General features: G+C 41.0%; 2 protein-coding genes across 2 annotated transcripts in view; one reads left to right on the plus strand and one right to left on the minus strand.

Moving 5' to 3' along the window:
• Oatp26F (Organic anion transporting polypeptide 26F) overlaps positions 1–27,403 on the plus strand; it is a 717,049-nt gene that overhangs the window by 419,592 nt on the left and 270,054 nt on the right. The gene's annotated exons all lie outside the window — the stretch shown is intronic.
• LOC136879076 (general odorant-binding protein 56a) lies at positions 8,644–25,632 on the minus strand. Its single transcript, XM_067152828.2, has 7 exons — positions 25,585–25,632; positions 25,023–25,080; positions 19,297–19,346; positions 13,870–13,905; positions 13,644–13,761; positions 12,949–13,016; positions 8,644–8,746 (listed from the first exon to the last, which is right to left on the minus strand). The coding sequence occupies exons 1-7, from the start codon at positions 25,630–25,632 to the stop codon at positions 8,723–8,725; spliced, it is 402 nt and encodes a 133-aa protein (XP_067008929.1). The 3' UTR covers positions 8,644–8,722.

The raw sequence follows: 27,403 nt of genomic DNA on the forward strand, positions 1-27,403 counted from the left end.
TTAGAAAAGGGAAAAGTGGTTTGTTTTTTCATTGTGTCCATTATTCTTTCAGTATTTCTATATAGTTATTCATTGCCTTTCTTGATCTGCATATTGCGATGGCTCCACTTTATTGACGTCATGCTCGAGACGGAGTACAGAGAGACCTAAGTTCCTTGCAGAGAGACAATGATTACTCCATTTGGGATTTTCGATCTTCACTTTGTTTTCCTTTAGATGGCTTAGAAACGTTGTCATTGGATCGTGTTGTGTTTTTTGAGATCATTCCAACCAGTCTGTAGTGTAACATAATATATATATAAACTTTATTGCGCACAAGTTGTGCAGTATTATGATAATTAATCAATACAGAGGTCTATGATTGATTTCACACGATTTTTACACGACAGTACGTGATATCGGTCACAATGTTTATCACAGAGTTCACATATGCACATCGAGTCCGGGTCGTGGTATGTCTTCGACCTACAGATTTTGTGATGGTAGCCATGGACTGCCATGGAATTTACAAAATGTCTCAGCTCCTGGTTTGTGCCGGTCCATGCTCTGTCCATCATGACCTCTGAAGAGTAGAACTCTGGCCATATCTCCTTCTTTTTCTTGTCCCTCTCTAACCGCAGTTTCTTCCAGTTGTCTGTACAGGGCAGATTGAATTTCCATCTCAGGTCCTCTATTAGAAATGTTTCTCTCGCGAGTTCGTACGCTAGTCTTGACTTGGTGTACTTTGAAATTCCGAGGGCTACTTTCAAGAATCTGGCTTTCACTTTTTCCATTCGTATTAGGTCTTTATAGCTTAACATAAGAACGTAAGATAAAATAATAAGCCTGGTACAAGATTACCTTCCCCACAATCCCTGTTCTCGCATGGACAACTTTTTCTCGTATATTTTTGGATCTGTCAAGGAAAGCAAACTCCCAAGGGATACTATAACATTATTTCCAGTATTGTTGTTTATAAGTGTTGTATAATATTGTCTCCAAGAACTCTTCCAAGTAGTATTCAGTGCATGTTACAGAAAAATTGCTTCAAGTAAATTATAATCGAAATATATTTTGTGAAAAATATATATTTGATAAATATCATTTGCATTTAATTTTATTTTACTTTTTTATTCCATAAGTAAATTGAAAGTAAGGTCTGTATAATTTATTATACAAATACATACGTTTCGTTGACACCTTTAACCACAACGTTGTAAAAACTCTTGTTCACGTCCTCGCTTATTGCTCTCATGGGGAAGGTCTACGAAATACAAGGCACCATAAAATACGATCCGCCATTACTCAAGCGTTAAGGGACTCAGGCTTTTCAGTCTTTGAGGAGGTTCATGGTCTCTCTGTTACAGGCAGCACGCGCCCAGTTGACACAATAGCCTTACTCCATTGGGGATTTTCGATCTTCACTCTGTTATCCTTTAGATGGCTTAGAAACTTTGTCATTGGATCTTCTGGTGTTTTTTGAGATCGTGCCAACGAGTCTGTAGTGTAACATAAGAATATAAGATAAAATAAGAAGCCTGGTACAAGATTACTTCTCCGCAATAGATTATAACAGATCTGATGATCAGCTCCGGAACACAATTCAATGACGTACATGAGGAAAAAAGAACAACATATGAACCAACCATCCCATTCTATCGACAAGAATGCGACTTGGGTGATATCGGAGCCATCTGAATATTGGTTGGCGGTAGAGGAAGCATGCCTCTCTATTTCGTTAAGTTCTGCAAATCTTTTAACCTCGATCAGGCATTAATAAGGGAAGTTTCAGTGACCCCCTTCAATTATTCGTTCTAAATCCTGAAGAACCATATCTCACAAACTTTTTAATGCAACAGATGTGCTTACTAACCACTATGTAATCGACTCACAATTACTTTCAAAATCTTTTTTTTTTTTTTGTGCGTATACTTTGTCCTCAGTGGCAATCTCCAGTTGAGGAAAGTCTAAATAAATAAATAAATAAATAAATAAATAAATAAATAAATAAATAAATAAATAAATAAATAAATAAATAAATAAATAAATAAATAAATAAATAAATAAATAAATAAATAAATAAATAAATAAATAAATAAATAAATAAATAAATAAATAAATAAATAAATAAATAAATAAATAAATAAATAAATAAATAAATAAATAAATAAATAAATAAATAAATAAATAAATAAATAAATAAATAGATGTGGGGGAGAAAGGAGGGGGAGGGGCGGATTTCTACAGAGAGAGATGTCGCACTGCTGTCGTAGTAATGGATATATTAGGTAATTTAAGTTTGAAATGCGGAGTTAAACCACGAGCATGAATTATGAGAAAATGAAAAACATTCTATACCTCGTAAGTAGTGTATTATTATTATTATTATTATTATTATTATTATTATTGCTAAATTCTCGTATTTTATACCAGTAATTTACTAAATTGTTGTATTTTGGCAATATTTTACTAAATAATCGTAGTATTCGCAGTATTTTACTAAATTCTAGAATTTGTATTGGTATTTTACCAAATAATCGTACTTTTTAGCAGTATTTTGCTAAATTCTTCTATTTTAGCAGTGTTTTATTAAATTATAGTACTTTTCAGCAATACACACATAATCATTATAGACTGTTATGCCTTTCAGCGTTCAGTCTGCAAGCCTCTGTGATTTTTAATTTCTTTTTTGTTGCTATTTTGCTTTACGTCGCACCGACACAGATAGGACTTATGGCGACGATGGGACAGGAAATGCCTAGGAGTGGGAAGGAAGCGGCCGTGGCCTTAATTAAGGTACAGCCCCAGCATTTTCCTGGTGTGAAAATGGGAAACCACGGAAAACCATCTTCAGGGCTGCCGACAGTGGGATTCGAACCCCCTATCTCCCGGATGTGAGCTCTGTGAATTTACTAAACGTCGCCACAATCCTCGATTTGCAACTAGTGTTGTGGCCTCATTTAGTTCTATACCTCTTATCCTTAAATCGTTAGAAACCGAGTCTAACCATCGTCGTCTTGGTCTACCTCTACTTCTCTTATCCTCCATAACAGAGTCCATTATTCTCCTAGCAATATGTTACTAAATATTTGTACTTTTCAGCAGTATTTTGCTGAATTCTTCTACTTTTCAGAAGTATTTAACTAAATTCTTGTATGTTAGCGGTATTGAACTAAATCTTACTTGTATCGTTATTATTATTATTATTATTATTATTATTATTATTATTATTATTATTATTATTATTATTATTTTATTATTTTGTGTGACTATCGTGAGCCTGGTAAGGCAGACCCTTCGACGAGGGTGGTCGTCACCTGTCGTGTATTGGAAACGGCGTCTTATTGTGGTGCAGGATAGTGTTGTGTGCGATGTATGACGTCCAGGGATGTAGGAGACAGTACAAAATATCCAGACCCCGAAGCAACGGAATTAACAATTTAAGATTGAAATCCTTGACCCTGCCTCGAATCGAACCCCAGAACCTTTGAACTGAAAACCAGTACGCTCGCCATTCAGCCAAGGAACTTTTTTTTTTTTTTTTTGCTAATTGCTTCACGTCGCACCGACACAGATAGGTCTTATGGCGACAATGGGACAGGAAAGGGCTAGGTGTGGGAAGGAAGCGGCCGTGGCCTTAATTAAGGTAGAGCCGCAGCATTTGCCTGGTGTGAAAATGGGAAACCACGGAAAACCATTTTCAGGGCTGCCGACAGTGGGGTTCGAACCTACTGTCTCCCGAATACTGACCGCACTTAAGCGACTGCAGCTATCGAGCTCGGTCAGCCAAGGAACCAGACGGTCGGCTCACAGGTGCAACACTTGTTGGTGACGTTAGAAGTAATTTAAGATAAATTTATGATTTCGCTGTGTTATTAAGTTTTGAACTTATTGCCTATTTGCAGTGTGTGACCAGTTATAAATCATGCTTTTGGTACATTATTTTTAAAAAAGGGCATCATCTAATAAAATTCTATTAATATGTATGAACCTGTGTTTGCCCTGTAGTTTTAAGTGGAGCAAATTGCTTTACTAGCAGATATTGTATTATTATTCATAAGAAGCACACAGTTTCCATAATAAAACTGCTGTGGTGCAACACCTCACATTTTTATGGAGTAAATTAGACAAGCAATATAGTACCTTAATTTCAGTTTACCCAGCACCTGTCCTGGCATATTTCATTCAGAGCTTTGCAAGAAGTAATTACATGAAACTGTTTTCTTGTTCGGTTTGTATCTCCGAGCAAGAGGAAGAGATATATTGGCTTCGCTTGCTAACATTTCTCTTGTAAGTCGTGGATAAAGATATTCGAGTAAACATTTATTGCAATGTGGGATAGTAATGTTTCTGTTCTTGTTGCCTAACAGGTCCAAGGTATCAGAAGTTCCATGTGGGACACTTTGTGCCCATGAAAATGTTAGACTGTTAGATTTTTAGAATGTTTATTCTTCTTCCTCTTTATCTCAGCATTATCCCGTTCGATACAGGATTGACGTTAGCTTTCTAGTTTTCTTCCTCTTTATCTCAGCATTATCCCGTTCGATACAGGATTGACGTCAGCTTTTGTAGTTTTCTTCCCCCAGGTGTTCCCGTCCCCAGCTTGCTCTCTTTTCCAACGTCTTTCCCTCGCACAGACGTAGACTTCGTGCAGATAGGTCGGCCGGCGTAAGGATGCACATGACAGCTGTGCAAGATGTTGGTCACACTGCATTGCCTCGCGAAGCGACGTTGCCGCCATAATAAGAGCTGATTGGGCGATACGGTGAGTTTTAGAAACATATTTTCATTTTAACCGCGACGATACGCCATACAAATGAAATGAGCAGATATCAATCGCTCTTTCAACACATGGATTAAGGTGACTCAAAATGATTCTAGATAAATCTGTTGCAAGGCTCGTATTAACGCGGCGTTTCAAAATAAAGAAAAAATCAGCCGACAAGTATCTAATTTTAAATACACCAATAAATGTTACTGGTGCAATCACAAAACGTTACAATTAATATACTAAATTTTCGAAAATGTAGAAACCTTATTTTTCTTATTTGATTGATAATCTCACAATATGAGTTTCACAAATTGATCTGTATGAACAGAGAGACGGCCATACATACATACATACATACATACATACATACATACATACATACATACACATTCTCTTTCCTTTTGTAAAATTCATGAGTTCTCCGCACTGATCAACATGCCTGACTATTAAGGGGCCACTCCTCGGCGCTGAATGATCACTCCACAATTCATCACTATGTCGTTGTCGTTTTCGTGACGTTGCACTGCACTAGTTGTCCGACTCGTTGGCTGAACGGTCAGCGTACTGGCCTTCGGTTCATACGGGTCCCGGGTTCGATTCCCGGCCGGGTCGGGGATTTTAACCTTAATTAGTTAATTCCTACGGCACGGGGGCTGGGTGTATGTGTTGTCTTCATCGTCATTTCATCCTCATCATGACGGGCAGGTCGCCTACGAGCGTCAAATTGAAAGACCTGCACCTGGTGAGCCGAACCCGTCCTGGGATATCCCGGCATTAAAAGCCATACGACATTTCTTTTCACTGCACTAGTTAAGATTATCTTACAAAGAACACAAAACTATACAAATTCACCAACGCGCGAACCACGCCTGAGCATATGCTAGCGACAACAGGCAAAATGGCAATACAACGATATGGTAGTGAAGCTACTTACAGATAGCACTACTGTACTAGTCATCCTATGACAATCGAATGAAAAAGGTGCATCTTTATTTTGCGGCTACCTTAAACTTTACACACCGAGCACTATAGCTACAGTCGCTTAAGTGCGGCCAGTTTCCAGTATTCGGGAGATAGTGGATTCGAACCCCACTGTCGGCAGCCCTGAAGATGGTTTTCCGTGGTTTCCCATTTTCACATCAGGTGAATGCTGGGGCTGTACCTTAAGACCACGGCCGCTTTCTTCCCACTCCTAGGCCTTTCCCTTCCAATCGTCCCCATAAGACCTATCTGTGTCGGTGCGACGTAAAGCAACTTGTAAAAAACAATTAAAATTTACATTAAAAAATGTTGGCAGTAGGCTGTCACTACTTTAATGGCAGCAGGGTTTTGAGGCTTTCATAGAATGTATATAATAAGAGTTTACTAACAACAGCTTCTACTGGACGGATTTGCTCCATTTTCGTTTCATTCTCCCCGGAATTACCTGCCCGTGAATCATGATGCAGTGATAGTATCTTTGAGTAATCACAAATACATATCATTAAATAATCACTGCAATAATAGCAGGCGAAGGCTTACCCTAACCCGCAATACATTCTGTACTTAGCAGGTTGCTAAGCGACTAACACTTTCATTAATATTCTGATATATTATGTGATTTTCATCCTTAGTGATTTGATTGCATGCAGCCATGTTTGACTACTGCCTGTCAAGCTGTACTCAACACATGGCAGAACGTTGCTAATAACTTGCCGCTAAGAGAAAAGTTTACGTACGTACAGACGGGAAGGCATCAAGTCAACTAGCCTTTTGTATGATTATTATAAAGCGCAGATACAAACTCTTGAAAAAGTGGGTGTCTACTAACCCGACCCAATATTCAGCTACGGCCAATTGTACGTCGCACTATTCTCGGGCAAGTTCGTCCGAAAATATCAAGATCCAGATACGGACGAATGGTTGAAACTCAGAATATTGTATAGAAAGAAGTGTTACAAACTACATTACGAGCTAAGCAGTTGCTAAATGCCAGTATTAAATTTTCGTAAAACTATTGTAAAGGGCAGGTAAAACAATATGACTACGTCAGGCATATCAAGACGAGTTATCTGACCTATTTGTAAGGAATGCTATGGAGCAGCGAGGGTCCACTAGTTTCTGTACAACTGACCACGATGTATTCGCGACAGCTAACCTCCAACTAAGCCGGCCCCGTGGTGTAGGGGTAGCGTGCCTGCCTCTTACCCGGAGGCACCGGGTTCGATTCCTGACCAGGTCAGGGATTTTTACCTGCACCTGAGGGTTGGTTTGAGGTACACTCAGCGTACGTGATTAGAATTAAGGACCGAGCTCGATAGCTGCAGTCGCTTAAGTGCGGCCAATATCCAGTATTCGGGAGATAGTAGGTTCGAACCCCACTGTCGGCAGCCCTGAAAATAGTTTTCCGTGGTTTCCCATTTTCACACCAGGCAAATGCTAGGGCTGTACTTTAATTAAGGCCACGGCTGCTTCCTCCCCATTCCTAGCCCTTTACCCTCCCATCGTCACCGTAAGACCTATCTGTGTCGGTGCGACGTAAAACAACTAGCAAAAAAAATAAGAATGAAGGACCTATCTGACGGTGAGATAGCGGCCCCGGTCCAGAAAGCCAAGAATAATAGCCGAGAGGATTCGTTGTGCTGACCACACGACACCTCATAATCTGCAGGCCATCGGGCTGAGCAGCAGTCGCTTAGTAGGCCAAGACCCTTTAAGGGCTGTAGTGCCATCGGGTTTGGAGGGGGGGGGGGTGGTAACCTCCAACTAAGCGCGCGAGTCAAAACCGCGCCATCTTATAACAGAGTGTGCGTGTGACGTCACACATTTACCACAAATGTTTGCCTTACTTTGAAGCCCTAGTTCATGAAAATAAAGTTTCAGATTTTCAATTTTTATTTATTTGCCACAGGTAGCATCCTCGTTTATCTGTCAGTTGAGACACTAGTCGTAAGTTAAATAGTCTTGGCGATATACGCGTTCGACCCAAACACTAAAAGCGTTAAAAAATAGCCCATGTACCCCTTGTCGATGAATCTAAAATTCTTGGAGGATATTTTTGTAAACAAATCGTCTGTCGTAATTCAGGACATGCTGAAAGAACCTCTTTTTCTCACCTAGGAATGTCCCCGAGTTGAGAGAGAATTTTCTTTTGTATCTTTGCGGAAACCTGTGTTCATTATCATGTTCCACGAGCTACAGGATTGTTATGAACAATGTGTGACATATCACGGTGCACATTTTGAACACTTGCTGTATTGACAGAGATAATGGTTGCTCAGATCACGTTTGTATTTTCAATACCGTACTCTTTATTGTGCCGCCTATTGTACTTGAACGCAGAACTGTGAAATGTAGGTTTCGGTTACAAGATTCTCATACATACTGTATACGCATGCACAGAAATGGTGTCCCAGTATTTTTAAAATCAGTATTCCCCCTCCTCCTCGCTTCCTGCAGGTAGACAGCCCGCTACAGTGCTGTTGTGATTGTAATGGACGCTGTGGTGTATGTATAGCAATACATACACTGTGCCTTATCACTACCCGTTCACTCCCTTCCCCTGCTTTTCGATACTGGAGTGGCCTTCAGTACAACCTCTTTACTCCTTTTCACTACTAGAGTGGCCTTCAGTACTACCTCTTTACTCCTTTTCAGTACTGGAGTGGCCTTCAGTACTACCTCTTCACTCCCTCCCATCTTTTTCAGTACTGGAGTGGCCTTCAGTACTACCTCTTCACTCCCTCCCATCTTTTTCAGTACTGGAGTGGCCTTCAGTACTACCCCTTCACTTCCTCCCCTACTCTTCAGTACTGGAGTAGGGCAGTGCTGATTGTTTATGTCGGGACACCATTTTTGTTCATGTGTGTACATCAGGATTATTTTCAGGAAAAGGATAACGGTAAATTAATAAGTTTACATTCGAATTTCTTTATTTTCGTTCAATACTGATTCCAATAGTCAAATTTCGATAACAGTAGAAGAGTTGTAGATTCACTGCTTCTCGGCACCGAAGAGCTAAAAGTAAAATTAAATGCAACATATTACTCAGAACTATTTCATGATTGTGCAAAATTAAATTCTAAAAGTGACGTCCAGGCCCTTCGTCTGTTTTTGTGATAATAATTATCCTCCAATTTTTCTTGTCTTTATACAGAGTGGTCTGAAACAACGTGAATCAGGTACATGAGTGTAAGAGCGTTGGTCATACTGATAGATAATTTGGAAGAAATAAGAAAGAAATCAGCCAATCAGATCACTTCGCGGGCGAACCCCACTGTCGGCAGCCCTGAAGGTGGTTTTCCGTGGTTTCCCATTTCCACACCAGGCAATTAAGGTTACGGCCGCTTCCTTCCCACTCCTAGCCTTTTCATGTCCCCTCGTCGCCGTAAGACCTCTCTGTATCGGTACGACGTAAAGCAAGAAATGGATACGTAGCTCAAGACCGGCATCAGAGCACGAGTCGAAGATTGAAACTTCGCCAGGGCAGAGGTAGGAACACGGACCTCCAAGTTGACAGGATTGCGCCAAAGCAAGTAACTACAGTGACACCGGCTGAAAGCAACGGTGTATTTGTGTTCGATGCTGATTGCTCGGCGTGGCTCTCAGCTGCGTGTTGATTTAGCAACAATGCGGCGCAGAGCCCAATTGAATTCGCCCGCGAAACGATCTGATTGGCTAACTTCAGCAGCTGATAAAATGATAACGGTGCGAGATATCGAATTATTTATCAGTATGACCAACCTTCTAACGCTCATTTACCCGGTTCACGTTTTTCCGACCACTCTGTATCCAACTTTAGCCATATATTGAAGGAATAGACTGATGGGAACAGTTCAGCGAACATGAACTGTAGCTGTTTACTCATGTATCTTGCAATTCCATTGCAGAACTGGATGCGTATCTCTCAAATGGAATGCCAAGGTGTTCATTTCGGGAGGTGGGTGGCATGTTCTGACCCTGCAGCATGTTGCTTCGGTAGAGACTGAACGGAAACAAGGTTCTCATGGCTTGATGGTATTATTGGAATACATTGTACCATATTCTCCTTTTTCCTTTGTACAATTTGCTTTACGTCACACAGACGCAGTTAGGTCTTATGGCAATGATGGGGTAGGGAAGGGCTAGAAGTGCTAAGAAAGCGGCACCAGCATTTGCTTGGTGTGATGTTCCCGATCGAAGTGTTCTGTGCCCACTTTTTGCGGGTTCATAATTTCTCTGAAAATATTCAACTTCGATTAAATTATATTGAACCCATTTTGACACAGTGCCATCATTTATATAAATGCCAACTAAATTTCCACGCATGCGAAGGCACGGGCAAGACAATACACAGACTCTTTCCAGTCATTCGACCGGGTCGGCAATGCAGTGAATGAAGTCGCCTCTAGCGGCGAGGATAGGAACTGTGCCGGCTGCCGAAGCCTGTCGCACTCCTCTGGGGCGATGGTTAATGAATGACAGATGAAATGAAATGATACTGAAGAGTGTTGCTGGAATGAAACATGACTGGGAAAAACTGAGTACCCGGAGTACCTGTCCCGCCTCCGCTTGGTCCAGCACAAATCTCACATGGAGTGACCGGGATTTGAACCACGGAAGCCAGCGGTGAGAGGCCGGCGCGCTACCGCCTGAGCCACGGAGGCTCTACATACACGTAAGAGCTAGTTCAATATACGGAAGTATGTCTGTAAGTTATCCACCCGAAGGCTGGTTGCTTCCTCAAATAGTACCATAAAAGGCTATGAGGTTATGCTTTTTGCTAGTTGCTTTACGTCGCACCGACACAGATAGGTCTTATGGCGACGATGGGACAGGAAAGGGCTAGGACTGGGAAGGAAGCGGCCGCGGCCTTAATTAAGGTACAGCCCCAGCATTTGCCTGGTATGAAAATGGGAAACCACGGAAAACCATTTTCAGGGCTGCCGACAGTGGGGTTCGAACCTACTATCTCCCGAATACTGGATACTGGCCGCACTTAAGCGACTGCAGCTATCGAGCTCGGTATGAGGTTATGGAAGAACCGCAAAAGCCGATAGCACCGTCATAATGAGAAGTGAAGTAGTTTGCCATTGTCTACCTCGCTGGGCTAGAAAGTGATATTGCAGCCCAGCTAGCCCTATGAGCAACATCTTTCATAGCATTTAGACGCCCTACTCGTGCTCCGAATGTCATTACTCAGAACAATCCATACCTTCTACACCGTCAGTCATATAGAGACTATTTATTTATTTATTTATTTATTTATTTATTTATTTATTTATTTTAATTTATTTAAATTTATTCCTCGCAGACGCGTTAGACAGCCTATCCACCAACTGACAGCATTTGACAGAGGCCGCATTATGGGGCTGCATGAGGCTGGTTGGTCTTATCGTGCAATTGCCAGGCATGTGGCCCATTCGGATGTCACAGTGGCCCGATCTTGGACTCAGTGTGTACATGAGGGCACCCAATCACGTCGTGCAGGTTCGGGTCCACCAAGAAACTCCACCCCAAGGGAGGACCGTCGTAAGGTGCAACAAGCTTTGCGGTATCCGATAACTTCGGTACGCGCCATCTGCGAACATGTACTGGAGACTGAACAACATCCTGCGAGTTCCCGTACAGTGTCTCGACGACTCGCATTCACCGGATTGGGGTCCTACTGCCCCGTGCGGCGGTTGCCATTGATAGCAGAACACCAACGCCTGCGTTTGGAGTGGTGCCTTGCCCGGGAGTCATGGACAGAGGACGACTGGCGTCGCATCATGTTCAGTGGTGAGTCCCGCTTCTCCATAACCTTCAATGACCATCATGAGCTAGTTTGGAGGCGTCGAGGGCAGAGGTCAGGTCTTGTCCATATTGTGGATAAACACACAGGCGTTATCCCTGGCATCATGGTGTGAGGATCCATAGGATATGAGTTCAGGTCACCTCTGACAGTGCATCGGCAGACTTTGACGGCACAGCGATACGTCCCAGAGATTCTGCGTCCGCATGTACTGCACCCTGGGACAATGTTCCAGCAAGATAATGTACGTCCATACACAGCACGTGTATCTATGGACTGCCTAGAGTATGTTGAGGTCCTCCCGTGGCCAGCAAGATCCCCGGACCTCTCCATCATCGAACACGTGTGGGCCGACATTGGAAGGGGACTCCGTCCCAGTACCAACCTGCAGGGTCTGGAGCAACAACTGCAACAACTTTGGATGAACTTGCCTCATCAGAGGATCCAAAGGCTGTTGGACACCATTCTGAACCACATAAGGGCACGCATTGCGTCCGGAGGGTGTGAGGGGGGAGGAGGGTGGGGTGCGACACCCTTACTGACATGACACCAACATTCCACCTGTAACTTCCAACGGCCCTGTCTCTTTCATCCCGTATTGTAATGAGTTTAGTAAAGGCACATGGTCTTTCAGCATATATGTAGTTTCGTTTACTTTCAACCACTGCTGTTCTGGGTGCTTAACTTTTTTTTGTCAGACAGTATATTATTTTTAACATTATAATATACTGTCTGACAAAATAAATATGGAAACCACGTTCTTTAATGTTCATATTATATTTTATTATATATATCTTAAACGATTATTATTATTATTATTATTATTATTATTATTATTATTATTATTATGTACACGTGAGGAAGTCTACATTTATTAACAAGAAGATACCACATTTGTTGCAACTACCTTTCAGCTACACACATTACATTATTCTCAAGTAGATTATTGCATGGATGCTCTGCAGCTGCTCAAGTCTTAACATTATATATTTAGCCATCTTGTGGTGACGTCATGAACTTTTCATCAAAGAGTCACCGCCGTCTCCGCGGTGCAAAGAACTTAGTAATATACCTATACTTAGCCACCTGGTGGTAAATTTATCAATGAACTCCAATATTGTGTTTTAAATTGTCTCAGCAATATCAAATCTATGATGTAAATGATATAAATGCCATTACTACATTCAAGATTTCTTTTAAAATGTGTTTATTTGTGTACCATTAATCTTTTTTTTAAGTGTTTATGGTCTGATGATGACTCCAAGAGCCGAAACATGTGCACATTTATTAACTAAATAATTTGTAATGGTTAACCTCTATATAATTTTTCTCAAGTTATATATAGTCAATACGGAGCAATAAGATCAGGGTTACTAGCGATAATAATAATTGTCGAGATGTTACTCTGAGTAACGACAAGAAAACAAGATAGCAATATAATTATTACCTCTTTTCCATGGCTTTCAACGCATTTCTGCAACTCTGCTCCTGTTTCGCACTCGTCCGTTGCCTTTGCTGTAATCACAGTAAGAAAGAATTGCATTCGTTCTGAGAAACGGACATCGAAAAATAATATTGACTTATTTTATTTTTCCATATCTGTAGGTAGAAGGCTATGATAATCAGACATCTTGATTGATTCCAAAAGGATCCAAAACTATTCATCTTGCAAGAGAAACAGCAATATCATCTACTATATTGCAAATATAAGAACTTGGAAAGAATTGGTGGTTGGGTGATTAAATATAGCAGGACCAAAATGTCTAATTCTCAATTCGGTATTCAATTTATCATGCGATAAATAAATAAAAACAAACGGGAGGCCCTCAGATTAAGTAAGGTGATGGAGAAAATAATAGATTAGGACATGAAGTCTTTGGGAAAGTAGAATAATTGATGTTGGCATGAGGGAGGAGGATAAGCAAGGAAGTCTCTTCTTAGGAACAGGAATTAGCTCACATCAAACATAGGTAAGCTTTTGAAATGTGGTGCTACAAAAGAATGATGCAGCTGAGACATCGCAAATGAAGAAATACTAGATCGAATTGATGAAAGGAGAGGATTTGAAGTAATCAAATTTGACCACACGAAGAGAGAGAGAATGAATGATAGGATATGTATTAAGACCCTTAAAACACTCACAATGCTGTGCGCAGTCCTCGATAATTCTGTCCACTATTTCCAGCTTCTTGGGGTCATTCTTGAACTTCAAATCTGCCATCGCCAAAGTACCTTCACGATCGAATTTACCATCCTTGATCTGTTTAGTATTACACAAAGATATCAAGTAAATTATCTCAAAATTTACCATAATTTAACAGGCATATGTATCAATATAAAAATAATAATCATCAAAACAAACACTTACGACACCAAATCTTCGGAACATACAACCCAAGTAACACTGAAAAATAAAGAGGAAAAAGTGCATTAATATGGAGAGCTGGTTCGTGTAGTGGGGTTAGAGATCACAATATAGAATGTCCAGAGGATATTTCATAAGTAAAGTTAGCAACTGTTACAGATTCTGAGCGTTCTTTAGAGGATTTTGTGCTTGTTTATTCTTCTTCAGAAACCATCTACAGTGTTCAAAGTTTCAGAATAGTTTCATCAATTTATAATTTTGACATGACCACGGCTCACACCGCAGGCCGGCATGCACGGAGAGTTGACACCCACAATCTGACCCTGGTCTTAAATACAAGGTGTAACAATAATATTGTCCACACTTTCAGAACACATTTCACACACGTACATTTAGAAAATATACAAGGTGTTTCCGTAAGAGCGTGCAAAAATTTTGACAGGACATAGAGAATGCTCCACTGAACAATTTGAGGTAGGGAACCTGGGGTCAGAGAAGCCGGCGTAAGGAGATATGGAAGTAAACGTGTCTACCACTTTGTCTCGCATTACTGTTACTAACATGCGTACAAGTTTACGCGTACTGTGCTGTTTATTTGCATGCACATTCTTTACTTCCTGCAAGGAAACAGGGAGGACGAGCTTGGAAGTCACGATGTAGTTTTTGTTTACTTTACCTGTCCACAAGGTGGACCGTCTGTATGGGGAAGTACGTTGCAATGCTCTCGCTGCTGAAAGACTGTACAAGGAACGGTTTCCTAACAAGTATCATCCGTCACGACGAGTGTTTATTTCTCTCGGTCGACGAATGCGGGAGACTGGTTCATTGGAAAGAAGAAACGAGAGACCTGGCAAGACGAGGACCTCTCGCACACCCGATTTTTAAGAGGAGCTGGTGGAACGTGCTGCAGCTGACAAGTACTCGTCGTATTGCACGTGAAATGGGCGCTGCACATGCTAGCGTGTGGCGAGTACTCCATATCACCCACAACGCGTCCAAGCAATGCTTGTGACTGACTTTGCACCAAAGGACGAATTGTGCCATTCGCTGCTCCTACAATGGATTGAGCGACCAAATTTCCTCCAAATCGTGCTGTTTACTGAAGAGGGCTCATTTCATCGTGATGGTATTTCGAACAGCAGGAATAGCCATTTGTGGACTGTGGGAAAACCATCCCGCTGTAGTAGTCACACCGTCAAGTACGTTTTGTTGTGAATATCTGGACCGGCATTGTAGCAACAGTTACATTGGGCCATATCTTCTACCTGTCCGTCTGAATGCCTACCTGTACTTGAGGTTTTTGGAAAGAGTTCTACCTGAGTTGTTAACGGACGTACCCTTGGCTGTTCGTGCCAGGTTGTGGGTACAACATAGCAGTGCACCGCCTCACTAGTGTGTGGATGTTAGCAACCATCTCAATGCTGTATTTCCTGGTCACTGGATTGGCAGAGGAGGTCCTATTCCATGGCCTGCGAGATCACCTGACCTGAATCCCTTTGATTATTTCCTCTGAGGATATCTAAAGTCACTTGTGTATGAGACCTCAGTGGATACGGAGATAGAATTAGCTGCCAGAATTGTAGCTGCTTGTGATGTGATTCGAAACACGCCAGGGATATTTGTCAGGATGCGTCAGAATCTTGTTCACCGATGTCCTGCTTACATTGAGGTTGATGGCCGTCATTTTCAGCACATTTTATAAGATACAGTGCAAATGGTACGTTCATTGTGTCAATGATGGTGTTTGCAGTTAACTGTAACTAATGTAAATAAAAAAAGAACACATTAATGGGATTGCATTTCTATTATCTCCTTAAGATGGCTTCTCCGACCCCAGGTTCCCTACCTCGAATAGTTCAATGGAACGTCCTCCATGTCCTGTTAAAATTTGGACGCTCTAACGAAAACACCCTGTATGTACAGTACATCGGCCGGAAACTTTTTATTTCCATGTTAGAACTCAGTACATTAATCATGGAAAACACGCAGGCTGTACGATGCCTGACGGATGAAAATAACTTTTTTGCGGTACATACTCAGCTTCTAAAGGTTTGTTTCCACAATGCTGGCCAATATGCGCTGTCTAACTAGGGTGGCCAACTGTACCACATTTTAAGGTATTTTGTAAATATAAGGTTATAGTATCTTTGGAGAAGCGTTTCGGATCTACTGAATGGCAAAAACAATTTTGGCTTGTGCCGATAATGCAGTTTTAAGCAAGATGAATGATGCAATATTTATAACTAGAGGCTGAAATTTAGAATAAGAGCTGATGCATGTTTTCTTTTGTTTAAATTAGCCTAACATATAGGTCATCGGACCAACAAGTGCTGTTACATAGTATTTCATGTAACTGATAAATCATTTTTGTTTGTTTATAAATTGCTTTAGGTCGCACCGATACAAGTATGTCTTATGGTGACGATGGGATAGGGAAGGCCTAGGAGTGGGAACGAATCCGCCTTGGCTTTAACTTTTAGGTACAGCCCAGCATTTGCCTGGTGTGAAAATGGGAAACCATGGTAAGACACCCACTATCTCCCAGATGCAAGCTCACAGCTGCGCGCTCTTAACGGCGTGGCCAACATCCTATCACTTGATTTCACCATTAAAATGTTACACTCCTACTACAACACGTTTAATGTAGAAGCAAATTTGTTTTTTAAGATCACATACTGTTGTTGACAAACAATTAAACGTTTGTATTCCCCATTTATAAATTCACATGTTGTTTCCTTGTTTCTACATACTCTGTGCTCCATCGAGGTATTCATTATTGTCGTATTTATTTATCTATTATTTTTTTACTTCATGTACATTTAACACTAGCTATATTAACCGGCGCTGCCCGGGCACTTTATTGGTGTCGGTATTTATTTAATCAACACAGAATACTATGGATTCGACGGTAATATTTGACGTTTTCGATTGTCTTTGTCATCCCCTCCGCTAGGGGTGTCTTATCCCACATATTCTTTTTTCTAGATAGTTTAGTAAGCCATGTGTTCACTTAGTTAACAGCTATGCTGGAATATAACACATACATCCATCCATCTTCTTCTTCTTCTTCTTCTTCTTCTTCTTCTTCTTTTCTAGCCTATTTCAATCCACTGCTGGATATAGGCCTCTTCTATATGCTTCCATAGTCTTTGATCTTGAGCCACTTGGAACCAGCGTGTTCCAGCCAACAGCTTTGTCATCGAGCCATCTCTTCTGGGGTTTTCCAATGCCTCTCTTGTGTTCCCATGGTCTCCAGTGAACAATCCTAGAGGTCCACATGTTGTAGTCTTATCGAGCTACGCGTCCTACCCATTGCCATTTTAGTCTTGCTACTCTCTCTAGGTTGTCTGTTACATTAGTTCTTCTCCTGATGTCCTCTGAACGGATCTTATCCCTCAGGCTGATCCCTAGCATCTGTCGCTCCATGGCTCGTTGTGTTCGCTGAAGCTTGCGAGCACTTTCCCTCGTCAGACTCATCGTTTCCAGACCGTAAGTAGTAACTGGCAGCACGCACGTATTATAAACCTTGGTCTTCAGGTTAATTGGAACATCCTTGTTAGTGAGGATGAATTTTAGTTTTCGGAATGCAGTCCAACTCATACCTATTCTGATAAGAATTTCTGCACGTTGGCTGTCTTTTCCAAGTTTTATCTTGTGTCCAAGATAGATGTACTCATCGATAGCTTCTATATATTGGTTTACCATTTTAAGTGGTCGACTGTCTGGGCTTAGTATTTTCGTTTTATTAATGTTCATTTCCAAACCAATATTAGCAGAAGCAGTTTTTAATTCTTGGATACTCCATAATCTCGGTTATTTTGGACATTCTTTTTCACCCGTTTTCAACCTTCATTCCGACTGAGCCTAAACTATGACTTGAACGGCATGGAGAGTGTCACGGTGTTCGGGGAGTCCTGCCTCCACGGTCATTTTACCAGATGGGAAGGCGTATGTGTACTGTGTTTGTTTGGGAGCTATGCTGGAGCACACACACATTCATCCGTCATCTCGGTTATTTTTCACCCGTTCTCAACCCCGTGCCTATGTGGCTGAACTTGGATTTAAAGGACATTTGGAGTGTCACTATTGACCTCAGCGACGCGGAAAACTATGGATTCTACTTTAATACTGGTCGTTTTCACCCACAGTCCACCCCCGCCCAGAGGAGTGCTCACACATGCATCCTTAATCTCCGCCATTTTGGATTTTCACCCCGTCTCACACTCTCCCCCATTCCGAAGGGGGCTGAACTTGGATTTTTAAAGCATGCGGAGTGTCACTATTCATCTCAGCGACCCCGAAACCTATGAATTCGACACTATTTTTGTTTATTTTTGTTACTCCCTCCCCACCTCCTCCCCTAGAGGTGGCTTACTCTCAGTGCCTTTTTTCAGACAGTCGTATGTTTAGCAGAATCTCTCCTTGGTCTAGCCTACATTTACGCACGTGCCTATTTCGAACACCAGGCAAATATTCTACTGTAGAGTCATTGAGCTGACGTTGCCATTTTTAGGGCTGGTCATTTCTTCATCTGATTCCTAGAGCGGGTAGTGTGATGCCAATATCTCTATAACGATTGGTTTTAGGGCCTTAAAATATGGTTTTCGGGGCCCTAATAGTTTTGTTCTTAGTGTTGTGCGGCTTAAATTGAGCTTTGTCTCGTCCTTGTACGACAAATTCGGTATTTCGCCTATATTAGTCTATGTTAACGTTCTAAAGGGCCTAAATCTAGGGAATGGTGAGGACTATTAAAATTTCTTCTAGGGTTGTAAAAGGTAAGTATTCAATATCTGGTTCAGATTAGTGGAACGATGTGGATTTTTATAAGGAACAGGTGGATGGACAGACAGAAATTCTGCCATACCAAACCCCATGGCACTACAGCCCTGAAGGACCTTGGCCTACCAAGTGACTGCTGCTCAGCCCGAAGGCCTGCAGATTTCGCGGTGTCGTGTGGTCAGCACAACGATTCCTCTCGGCCGTTATTCTTGGCTTTCTCGACCGGGGCCGCTATATCACCGTCAGATAGCTCTTCATTTCTAATCACGCAGGCTGAGTGGACCTCGAACCAGCCCTCAGGTTCCGGTAAAATACCTGACCTGGCCGGTAATCGAACCCGGGGCCTCCGGATAAGAGCCAAGCACGCTACCCCTACACCACAGGGCTGGCGAGAGAGAGAGAGAGAGAGAGAGAGAGAGAGAGAGAGAGAGAGAGAGAGCGATTGAGGAATCCTATATCCTGTTTAGATCGTTATCTTATGTCGTATTCCTAACATGTTCTCCTCCTCCTCCTCCTCCTCTTCCTCTTTTTCATTTTTATGTGATTTTAACTTACATGCAATGTGAGTATTCGTGTGTTGAGAAGAAATTGCATTGAACTTACTGCTCGTCCACTTTCAAAGACAAAAACTTTTTTTTAAATAATGCTTACCTTCTCTGCCTGATTTTCTGGTCCGTTGACGAAGATGGTAAAGGCAGAATCTGAAAAGAAAATAAGTAAATCGATGGTAGTAGTAATTTTAAGATTTAATGTTGTTATTATTATTTCATAAATAATTGTTACCACAAGCATAAAATATGAGAAGTGTCAGAGTCAAAGGGTTGGACAAATAATGACCACAAGAGAAAATGTTAAAACTGAGTGTATTTCTGAACCTTTCTTTCTCTTTGTTTCTTATTCATTCTTAAATCAACAACAATAACAACAAATAACAGGAATAAAAATTTAGAAAACAATAACAACAGCTTACCAAGCTTCACGGTTGCTTAGGGAGAATAAGCTTCCTCCTGCACCAAGACCTTTGAGTCCTCAAAAGAATAGACTGAATTTGTTTAAAGAACTTCGAGTCTTTACAACCTTCAAGAACGTGCGATTCTGGCATCAAATTTAACACACCTTCTTAATTTATCCCCCTAAGCCCCGGTTTCATCAGCGTGGGTTAAATCTTTACCCCGTGTTACACAGTTTTAACTCTGAATTTGGCTTTTCATTGTGTTTCATCAATTAATCCATCCTTTCAGCTGGGTTAAACGGTTTACTCAAGGCTGAAAGCAAAATGGCCGCTGCAAATCATGCGTGGGATGCAGAGTTGGTTTATTTAGATATGTTAAATGATTTTCCTAACAGAAATAGGCTTATAAGGAGGAAGTATTTTCAAGATCTATCCCAGGAACAATTTCCAAAGAGGTATCGACTGTCAGGAACCGTCGTCAACAAGGTCATCGATGAATACACAGCAGACAGGAACAAGCCTAAAAGCTTGGCACGACAATCAAATTGTTAAACTCCTGGAGCTGAATACAGTTCCTAACTACTTAGTCAAAATATTCAGTCGTATTTGACAAACAAGAAATTTTATGTTTCCTTTGAGGGGGAGCAATCCACCCCTCGAGCTCTCAGAGCTGAATTCCCACAGGGAGAAGTGCTTTACTCCACCCTGTACGGCCTAAATGTGAACGACCTTCCAACCCGTCAAGGAATGGAAGTCCGGCAATACGGGAACAACATTGCTATTTACACCTGTATAAGGAGAAATGACTGTGTTGTCCCCGTGTTGCAACAATGGATCTTGTCTTCCTGGAAGTGGTGTGTCCGAAACAAGGTGAAAATATATCCCACTAAAACCCAGACAGTTATTTTCACCAAGCGTCGGCCTAGATTTGGTCAACTTACTGTTAATAATGTCCCTTTGTCTTGGACAAACAAAATTAAATATTTCGGACTTAGTATGGTCAGAAATATGTCCTGGAGATACAAAACAGGACAAGCTTTACAGCGAGCCATGGCATGGATGAAAGCTCTGATACCTCTGCTGGGAAATAAATATATCTCTACAAGTATATATGAAGCCCATCCTGGTGTATGGTTGTGAGGCCTGGGGCTTTACTGCAAAAACTCCACTTTCAAAATTACAAATTACAAGACACTTAGAATGATGACCAAAGCTAGAATCCTCCTAAAACATTCAACTGACTCTTAAAACGGGTCGTAGGAACCAAGAAGTTGAACACATTACAAACATCGCGGCCCTTGGCTCACTTACGACCTGTTTTAACAGAAAATCGGAATTGTTTATAGGAAGGGTAGTTAAAGATAGGAATAATTCACCAAGGGAGATGTTCAATAAATTTTCAAATTCTTTGCAATTGTTTTTTTAGAAAAGACTAAGTAAAAAGATAAACGAATATTTTCCGTAATTTGTCCTTTGAATTCCAACTTTATCTTCATATTTTACTTATAAAAAACACCACCCTACTAATGTCATTCCACACCATCTTTTCACTGACAGCTCGGAACATACCCACTTAGTTGAGTCTTCTCAGTCTTTGCAAGATTTTCGTAACGCGACTGCTTTTGATTTTTTTTTTAAATTCTCTAATCAAGGTATGGGAAATATACTGGAACCATACTCTAGTTTAGGGGTCTTACCAAAGAGTTATATGCCCTCTCCTATACATCCTTACTAAAACCCCTAAATGCCTTCATAACCATATGCAAAGATCTCTACCCCTTATTTACAGTCCTATTTATGTGATTACCCCAATGAAGATCTTTCCTTATATTAACACCTAAGTACTTCAAAGTCCCATGTCTGAAAATGAATACAAATGGAGTAGTACCATTATTATCTAATAATAATAATAATAATAATAATAATAATAATAATAATAATAATAATAATAAAGACAGGCGTTCGACAGGGAGATGGGCTGTGACCTCTTTTGTTCAACTGCATACTCGAGAAGCTAATACAGGAGTGGCGAAAGACGTTAAAAGAAAGAAACCTTTACAAACCCGTAAGGATTGGGACAGAGAAAATGGAGTGGAAATAGATTACTTAGCGTTCGCTGATGATATAGCCCTTATGACAGAAAATTTCGAAAGCGCGACAGAACAGATCAATGTGTTGAAGGAAATAGCAGAACAAACAGGTTTGCAAATTTCCTTTCAAAAGACAGAAGTAATGCCAAATATCAAAGATGATACGGCACAACTAAACACCAAATATGGAACGATAAACCGTGTTAGTAAATTTAAATACGCTGGGGAATGGATTCAGCAAAATCGACTTGACAAAGAGGCCATGGCAGCAAGAATCAAGAAAATGGAAGTCACTTTCCAAACCACCCGCAACATATACAACAAAAAGTGCTTTTCCCTGAACACAAAAATTGTCACTACAACACTGTCATCAAACCAGTATCGCTGTATGCATCTGAATGCCTTATCCTGTCTGAGAAATGTTTGCTTGCGGATTTAGAGAGGAAAGAAAGAAAGAAAGAAAGAAAGATCCTACACACCATACTTGGTCCAAACTACAAAAATTGCATCTACATTAGAAAATCCAGGCAAGAAATATACTCTTAAGATAGAGAAGATCACGGACACAATGTGTAAAGGCAGAAATCGCGTCTACGGTCATATACGACGGATGATCGACTCTCGATGGACGAAACGTATCTTCAGTATATTTGACTCAAAACCAAAAACGACAATGCCATGGTACGTTAATGTCAAGAAATATCTTAAAGAACTGGGCCTACAAGCAGAAGATGCACAAGACCGAAATCTTTTCAGAGCAGCCATCAAGACTTTTGGGACTTTCCGGGACGAAAAACGGGCATCTGGTGCTAAATGGACAGAAGAACGCCGTGCTAAACACAGTGAGCTAATGAAGACGATGTGGATCAAGCGAAAGACGAACAAATGCCAGAATGTAAAGTGAGGCTTATCGTGGTCCCTAGTTGGGCGATTAGCGAGGATGAATGAATGAATGAATGAATGAATGAATGAATAATAATAATCTGTATATTAAGAGTTTACTAAATCAGCTTTGGCACATCTGTCCGTCCCTTGTACGGGACCAATTTCCTTCATGTCTGTTTTATTCTCTCCGGAATTACCTGCAGGTGAATCATGAGATGGTGACAGGTATCTATGTTCAGCCAACTTTGAGTAATCATAAAATGAAATCTTAAATGATCACTCCAGTATTGCAGGCGAAGGCTTACGCTAACCCGCATTACATTCTATACTTAGCAGGTTGCTAAGAGAATAAAACATTCATTAATATTCTGATATACGTGAGTTTCAACCTCAGCCATGTTTGATTACTACCTGTGAAGCCAGAGAGTATACACTTCCTCTGATGATGGAAGAACACTTTTCTCTGATAGATACTCTGATTCTCTGACCTTCCCCAGCTTCTGAATATATTCAACAGATGGCAGAACGTTCCTATTCCTAATAACTTACATGCTGCTAAGGAAAAGGATTTCACGTACCTACGGAGGGGATCGGTATTCAGTCGACTAGTCATCTGTATGATCATTAATAAAGCGCAAGGACAAATTCTTAAAAGTGGGTGTCTACTTACCTGAACCAGTATTTAGCCACAGCCAATTGTATACTGCACTATCTCGAGCAAGATCGCTTGAAAATATTAAGATCCAGATAACAGCTGAATGGTCAAAGCACAGACAATGAAAATCCACAGCCTGTTTCCAGTAATTCGATCGCGTCAGGAATGGAATGAATGAAGCCCCATCTAGCGGCGACGATACGAATTGTGCCGGCTGCCGAAGCCTGTCGCACTCCTCTGGGACAATGATTAATAACTGACAGATAAAATGAAATGATATTGGAGAGTGTTGCTGAGCCACGGAGGCTTAAGCACAGAGAATATTGTAGGGGAATAAGTGTCACAAAGTACATGCCGGTGTTAAATGTTCGTAAAGCTGCCGTATGCATCAAACCGTCATACCGAATATTGCGGAGCAGCACGGGTCGTCTAGTAATAACGAAAATGAATATGATATGAAGATTAGTATTTCAAAGACTAAGAGAATTGAATGTCAGAATTGGGGGGGGGGGATACAAAGCTGGAATGGTAGATCATTTCAGGTAATTAGGATGTGTATTTTCACAGGATAGTAGTGGAGTGAGAGAGATTGAATCGAGGACCACCAAAGCTAACGCAGTGAATGTGCAGTTACGATCAACAGTATTCTGTAAGAAAGAAGTGAGCTCCCGGACGAATTTTCTTTTACAGCGGTCTGTTTTCAGACCAAATTTGCCTTACGAGAGTGAACGCTGGGTGGACACAAGATCTCTTATTCATAAATTACAAGTAACAGACATGAAAATAGCGAGAATAATCGTTCTTACAAACAGGCGGAAACAATGCCAGAAGGGTACTTGGAATGAGGCTAAGGAATGAACTCGATTGACGGATCTATCAGCATAAACAGGCCTCGGTGGTAGGGTCATGTGAGGCGAATGAAGGAGGATAAAAGAAGTAGAGGAAGACCAAGACGACGATAGTTACTCAGTTTCTAACGATTTAAAGAAAAGAGGTATAGAACTAACCGAGGTCACAGAACTGGTTACAAATAGACGATTATGGCGGCGTTTAGTAAATCCACGAAAGCTTCTGCCTGTACTGCATTTATCGTTGTAATAATAATAATAATAATAATAATAATAATAATAATAATAATAAAGCGTACACTAATAATTTTCTGTTGCTGTTAAGAGAGTTCGAACAGTTAAAAATCTGGAGGATTTTGTCACGAGTAAATGTTTTTAGAGCTTGATTAGAGGATTTCTTTGCCATGTGGTTGGCAACCCGGGCAGATTCGATTCTGGCTCAGTCCGGTGCTATTTGAAGGTGCTCAAATACGTCAGCCTTACGTTGGTAGATTTACTGGCCCGTAGAAGAACTACTGCGGGAAAATTTTTCGGCACCTCAGCGTGTCCGAAATCTGTGCAAAGTATTTGAGACGTAAAAACAATAACATTATTATTTACGCTTTTCCACCAGACTTGCCTCACTTCCCGAAAGTTAGGCCGATAAGTTACAAGTTGTGAGCCCCTAAGGTAGTTCTCCAAAGTTAGGCCTGTAAGAACAATGTATTACCATTAGCCCTTGGTCCATCTTCTTAAATTTAGTCTCATGTAACCAATGTATAGCGGCCATCTTGCCTCGGGAGCCCTAGCACTATGTAGTTACGCGCGGCCGTCATCTTGCACAGTAGCACCTGAGATAGAAGCCCCCCTTTGTATCTACTATTGTGCTCTAAAAAAGAACCTGGTTTGCAGAAAAAGCAATATATCACGAAAAAAGGGCCTTTAAAGTAAAAGTGTTTTAACCCTACCTGGCTCGATTTTATTCTCCCTAGCACAGTCTTCTGATATCTCCTTATCTGCGCTTGCCTGAAAATGAGAAATATACAGTTACTTTAACCGTTGTTGCGGTATAAGTAAAGTATTTTACAGTAACATCATGTAAACTTGTATAGCATATTTCTTGTTCTTACTGACATTTTTCCAGTTACTTGAATTCGGCACTTAATCTGGATTTGGTCATTTTTTACGATCGGATGCCCTTCCTGACGTCAACCCAATGTGGAAGGATGTATTCACTATTTTGTGGTGGGTTGTGCGTGTTGTTCTTAATACCAATACCCACTCCCCGAAACAAAGAAATTAAACCAGCCGCGATTTAAAGAGCTGTTACTCAACTGTCCTTCCCCTTCTCGTGCTGTGAAAATGCTAAATGTGCCCTTCAGCCCCAATAGACTTACGTCCCAAACTAAGTGTTTACATATTTGGGCACAAAATACACAGACAAATCTATAAATTGATCCTTTCCATCCCACCAGAAGCCCTATAATGGTAACAATAATGGAAACGTTAGGTCGAAATTTAGCATCTCACCTGGGTTACAAGAGCGACGAGCAACGACAGGTAGATGATGGCGTTCATGTTTGTAGTTCAACTGACTATCTGGAGAATCCCTGGCCCTATATATACTGCCCTAAATTTGGTAAAAAGAATAAAACTCTTAATTGTTTCTCATTTCCGCCAACGAACACCGACCATTCGGATAGAAAAAGGCGTCGGCACGGTATTTCCGCAGCAAGTCAAGCGGAGGATGGAAACAGATTTCCGTTTCGCAGGATTGCAGATTTTTTTAAATTGAAATGACATTTATTACTATGCGTTATACTTCAGTAAATTGGTGAGGAAAAAGAGAAACGTCTCCCTTTTGTGAAATGCTAATGATTATGTTTTTCAATAAATTAAACTTAATGTTATATCAAGGAGAACTGCAATTCTACGTCTGGCATGAAAAATATAGACTGCTAACCTGATGGCCATCTTTGAATCTACTTGAACCACTGGCAGCCATGACACTTGAAGGCAAAACAGACGCTTATTTCCTTTGAATCTACCAGAGAAGTTGTTATGTGATGGAGTACGGCCCTTGAGAACGCGCTCAAGGTGGAAAATAAATAAATAAATAAATAAATAAATGTAGACAATGAATTTAGTAGAATGAAGTCTGGCGAGGATTGACCAAGTGAGGTCCAATAGAAAGATGAAAGCGGCGATGCTGGGAGAAGTACCGTATGTGGAAGGAATGCTAGGCTCAGTTAGAGATCCGGTGGTCTCAAGATTTTTTTTTTTTTTTTGCAAGTTGCTTTACGTCGCACCGACACAGATAGGTCTTACGGCGACGATGGACAGGAAAGGGCTAGGAGTTGGAAGGAATCGGCCGTGGCCTTAATTAAGGTACAGCCCTGGTTTGAAAATGGAAAACCTCGGAAAACCATCTTCAGGGCTGTCGACAGTGGGATTCGAACCTACTATCTCCCGAATACTGGATACTGGCCGCAATTAAGCGACTGCAGCTATCGAGCTCGGTGGTCTCAAGATTAACCCGTAACTTACATGGTTGGGTCCTTGGGATCCAAGACTATTTTCTTGCGTGAATAAATTTTCATACATTGGCCGCACTGCGCTTAGCATGTCTGTACTTTCCTCCCTCTCAGTCCTCTGTCCGACCACGACAGCTGCTGACACGTTTACAGTTTCCTTGTGTGCGCAATTCAAGTGTTCGGATCCCTTGGACCCATCTGTGTAAGTTACGGGACATTCCGTAAATATATGTGTCTTAAATTCTTGCTTGTGTTTTGGGGCATATAATGGCACTAACTAACTATGAAGTTCGTGTTTTATTAGAGGAGGTTATAAGTGACATTTCGGACTGTGAGAGTGAGTTTGAATTCAGTGAACATGATTCCAACAGTTGTGAAAGTTGTGAAAGTGAGGACGAGGTTGATACGGAAAGCGATCAAAAAACACCGTCAAGTTCATTTTATGGTCGAAATAGGTATAAATGGTCAGCAACACCGTCAGTACGTGGGAGAACCCCTCAGCATAATCTCGTATTGAGTCGTTTCCTTTTACTTTGCATCGCAGGCCTTACATCAGCATCAACTGCATCTGAATGCAGGAGTCTTCTATTTTCAGATAATATGCTCTCTCACACAAATGAAAAAATTAGGAAAGTCACCGCCAATCTACAAAAGCAGTCTTATCAGAGTGAAACGATTATAACAGAATTACGAGCTTTTCTTGGACTATGTTATTTATGGGGTGTTTTCAAATCCCACAACGAAGAATTATAATCACTTTATGCAACTGATGGAAGTGGAAGAGATGTTTTTCGCGCAACTATGTCATTACAGTA

The sequence above is a fragment of the Anabrus simplex genome, chromosome 8 (assembly GCF_040414725.1).
Source record: "Anabrus simplex isolate iqAnaSimp1 chromosome 8, ASM4041472v1, whole genome shotgun sequence".
NCBI classification, from domain to species: domain Eukaryota; kingdom Metazoa; phylum Arthropoda; class Insecta; order Orthoptera; family Tettigoniidae; genus Anabrus; species Anabrus simplex.

What these genes read in the sequence shown, in the direction of transcription:
- LOC136879076 (XM_067152828.2), bottom strand. Translation starts at nt 25,632, where the DNA reads ATGAACGCCATCATCTACCTGTCGTTGCTCGTCGCTCTTGTAACCCAG. An exon ending in TGTTCCGAAGATTTGGTGTC is followed by an intron (nt 13,762 to 13,869) that starts GTAAGTGTTTGT and finishes AATACTAAACAG; the next exon opens with ATCAAGGATGGTAAATTCGA. An exon ending in TTGAAAGCCATGGAAAAGAG is followed by an intron (nt 8,747 to 12,948) that starts GTAATAATTATA and finishes TTTTACTTTTAG; the next exon opens with CTCTTCGGTGCCGAGAAGCA.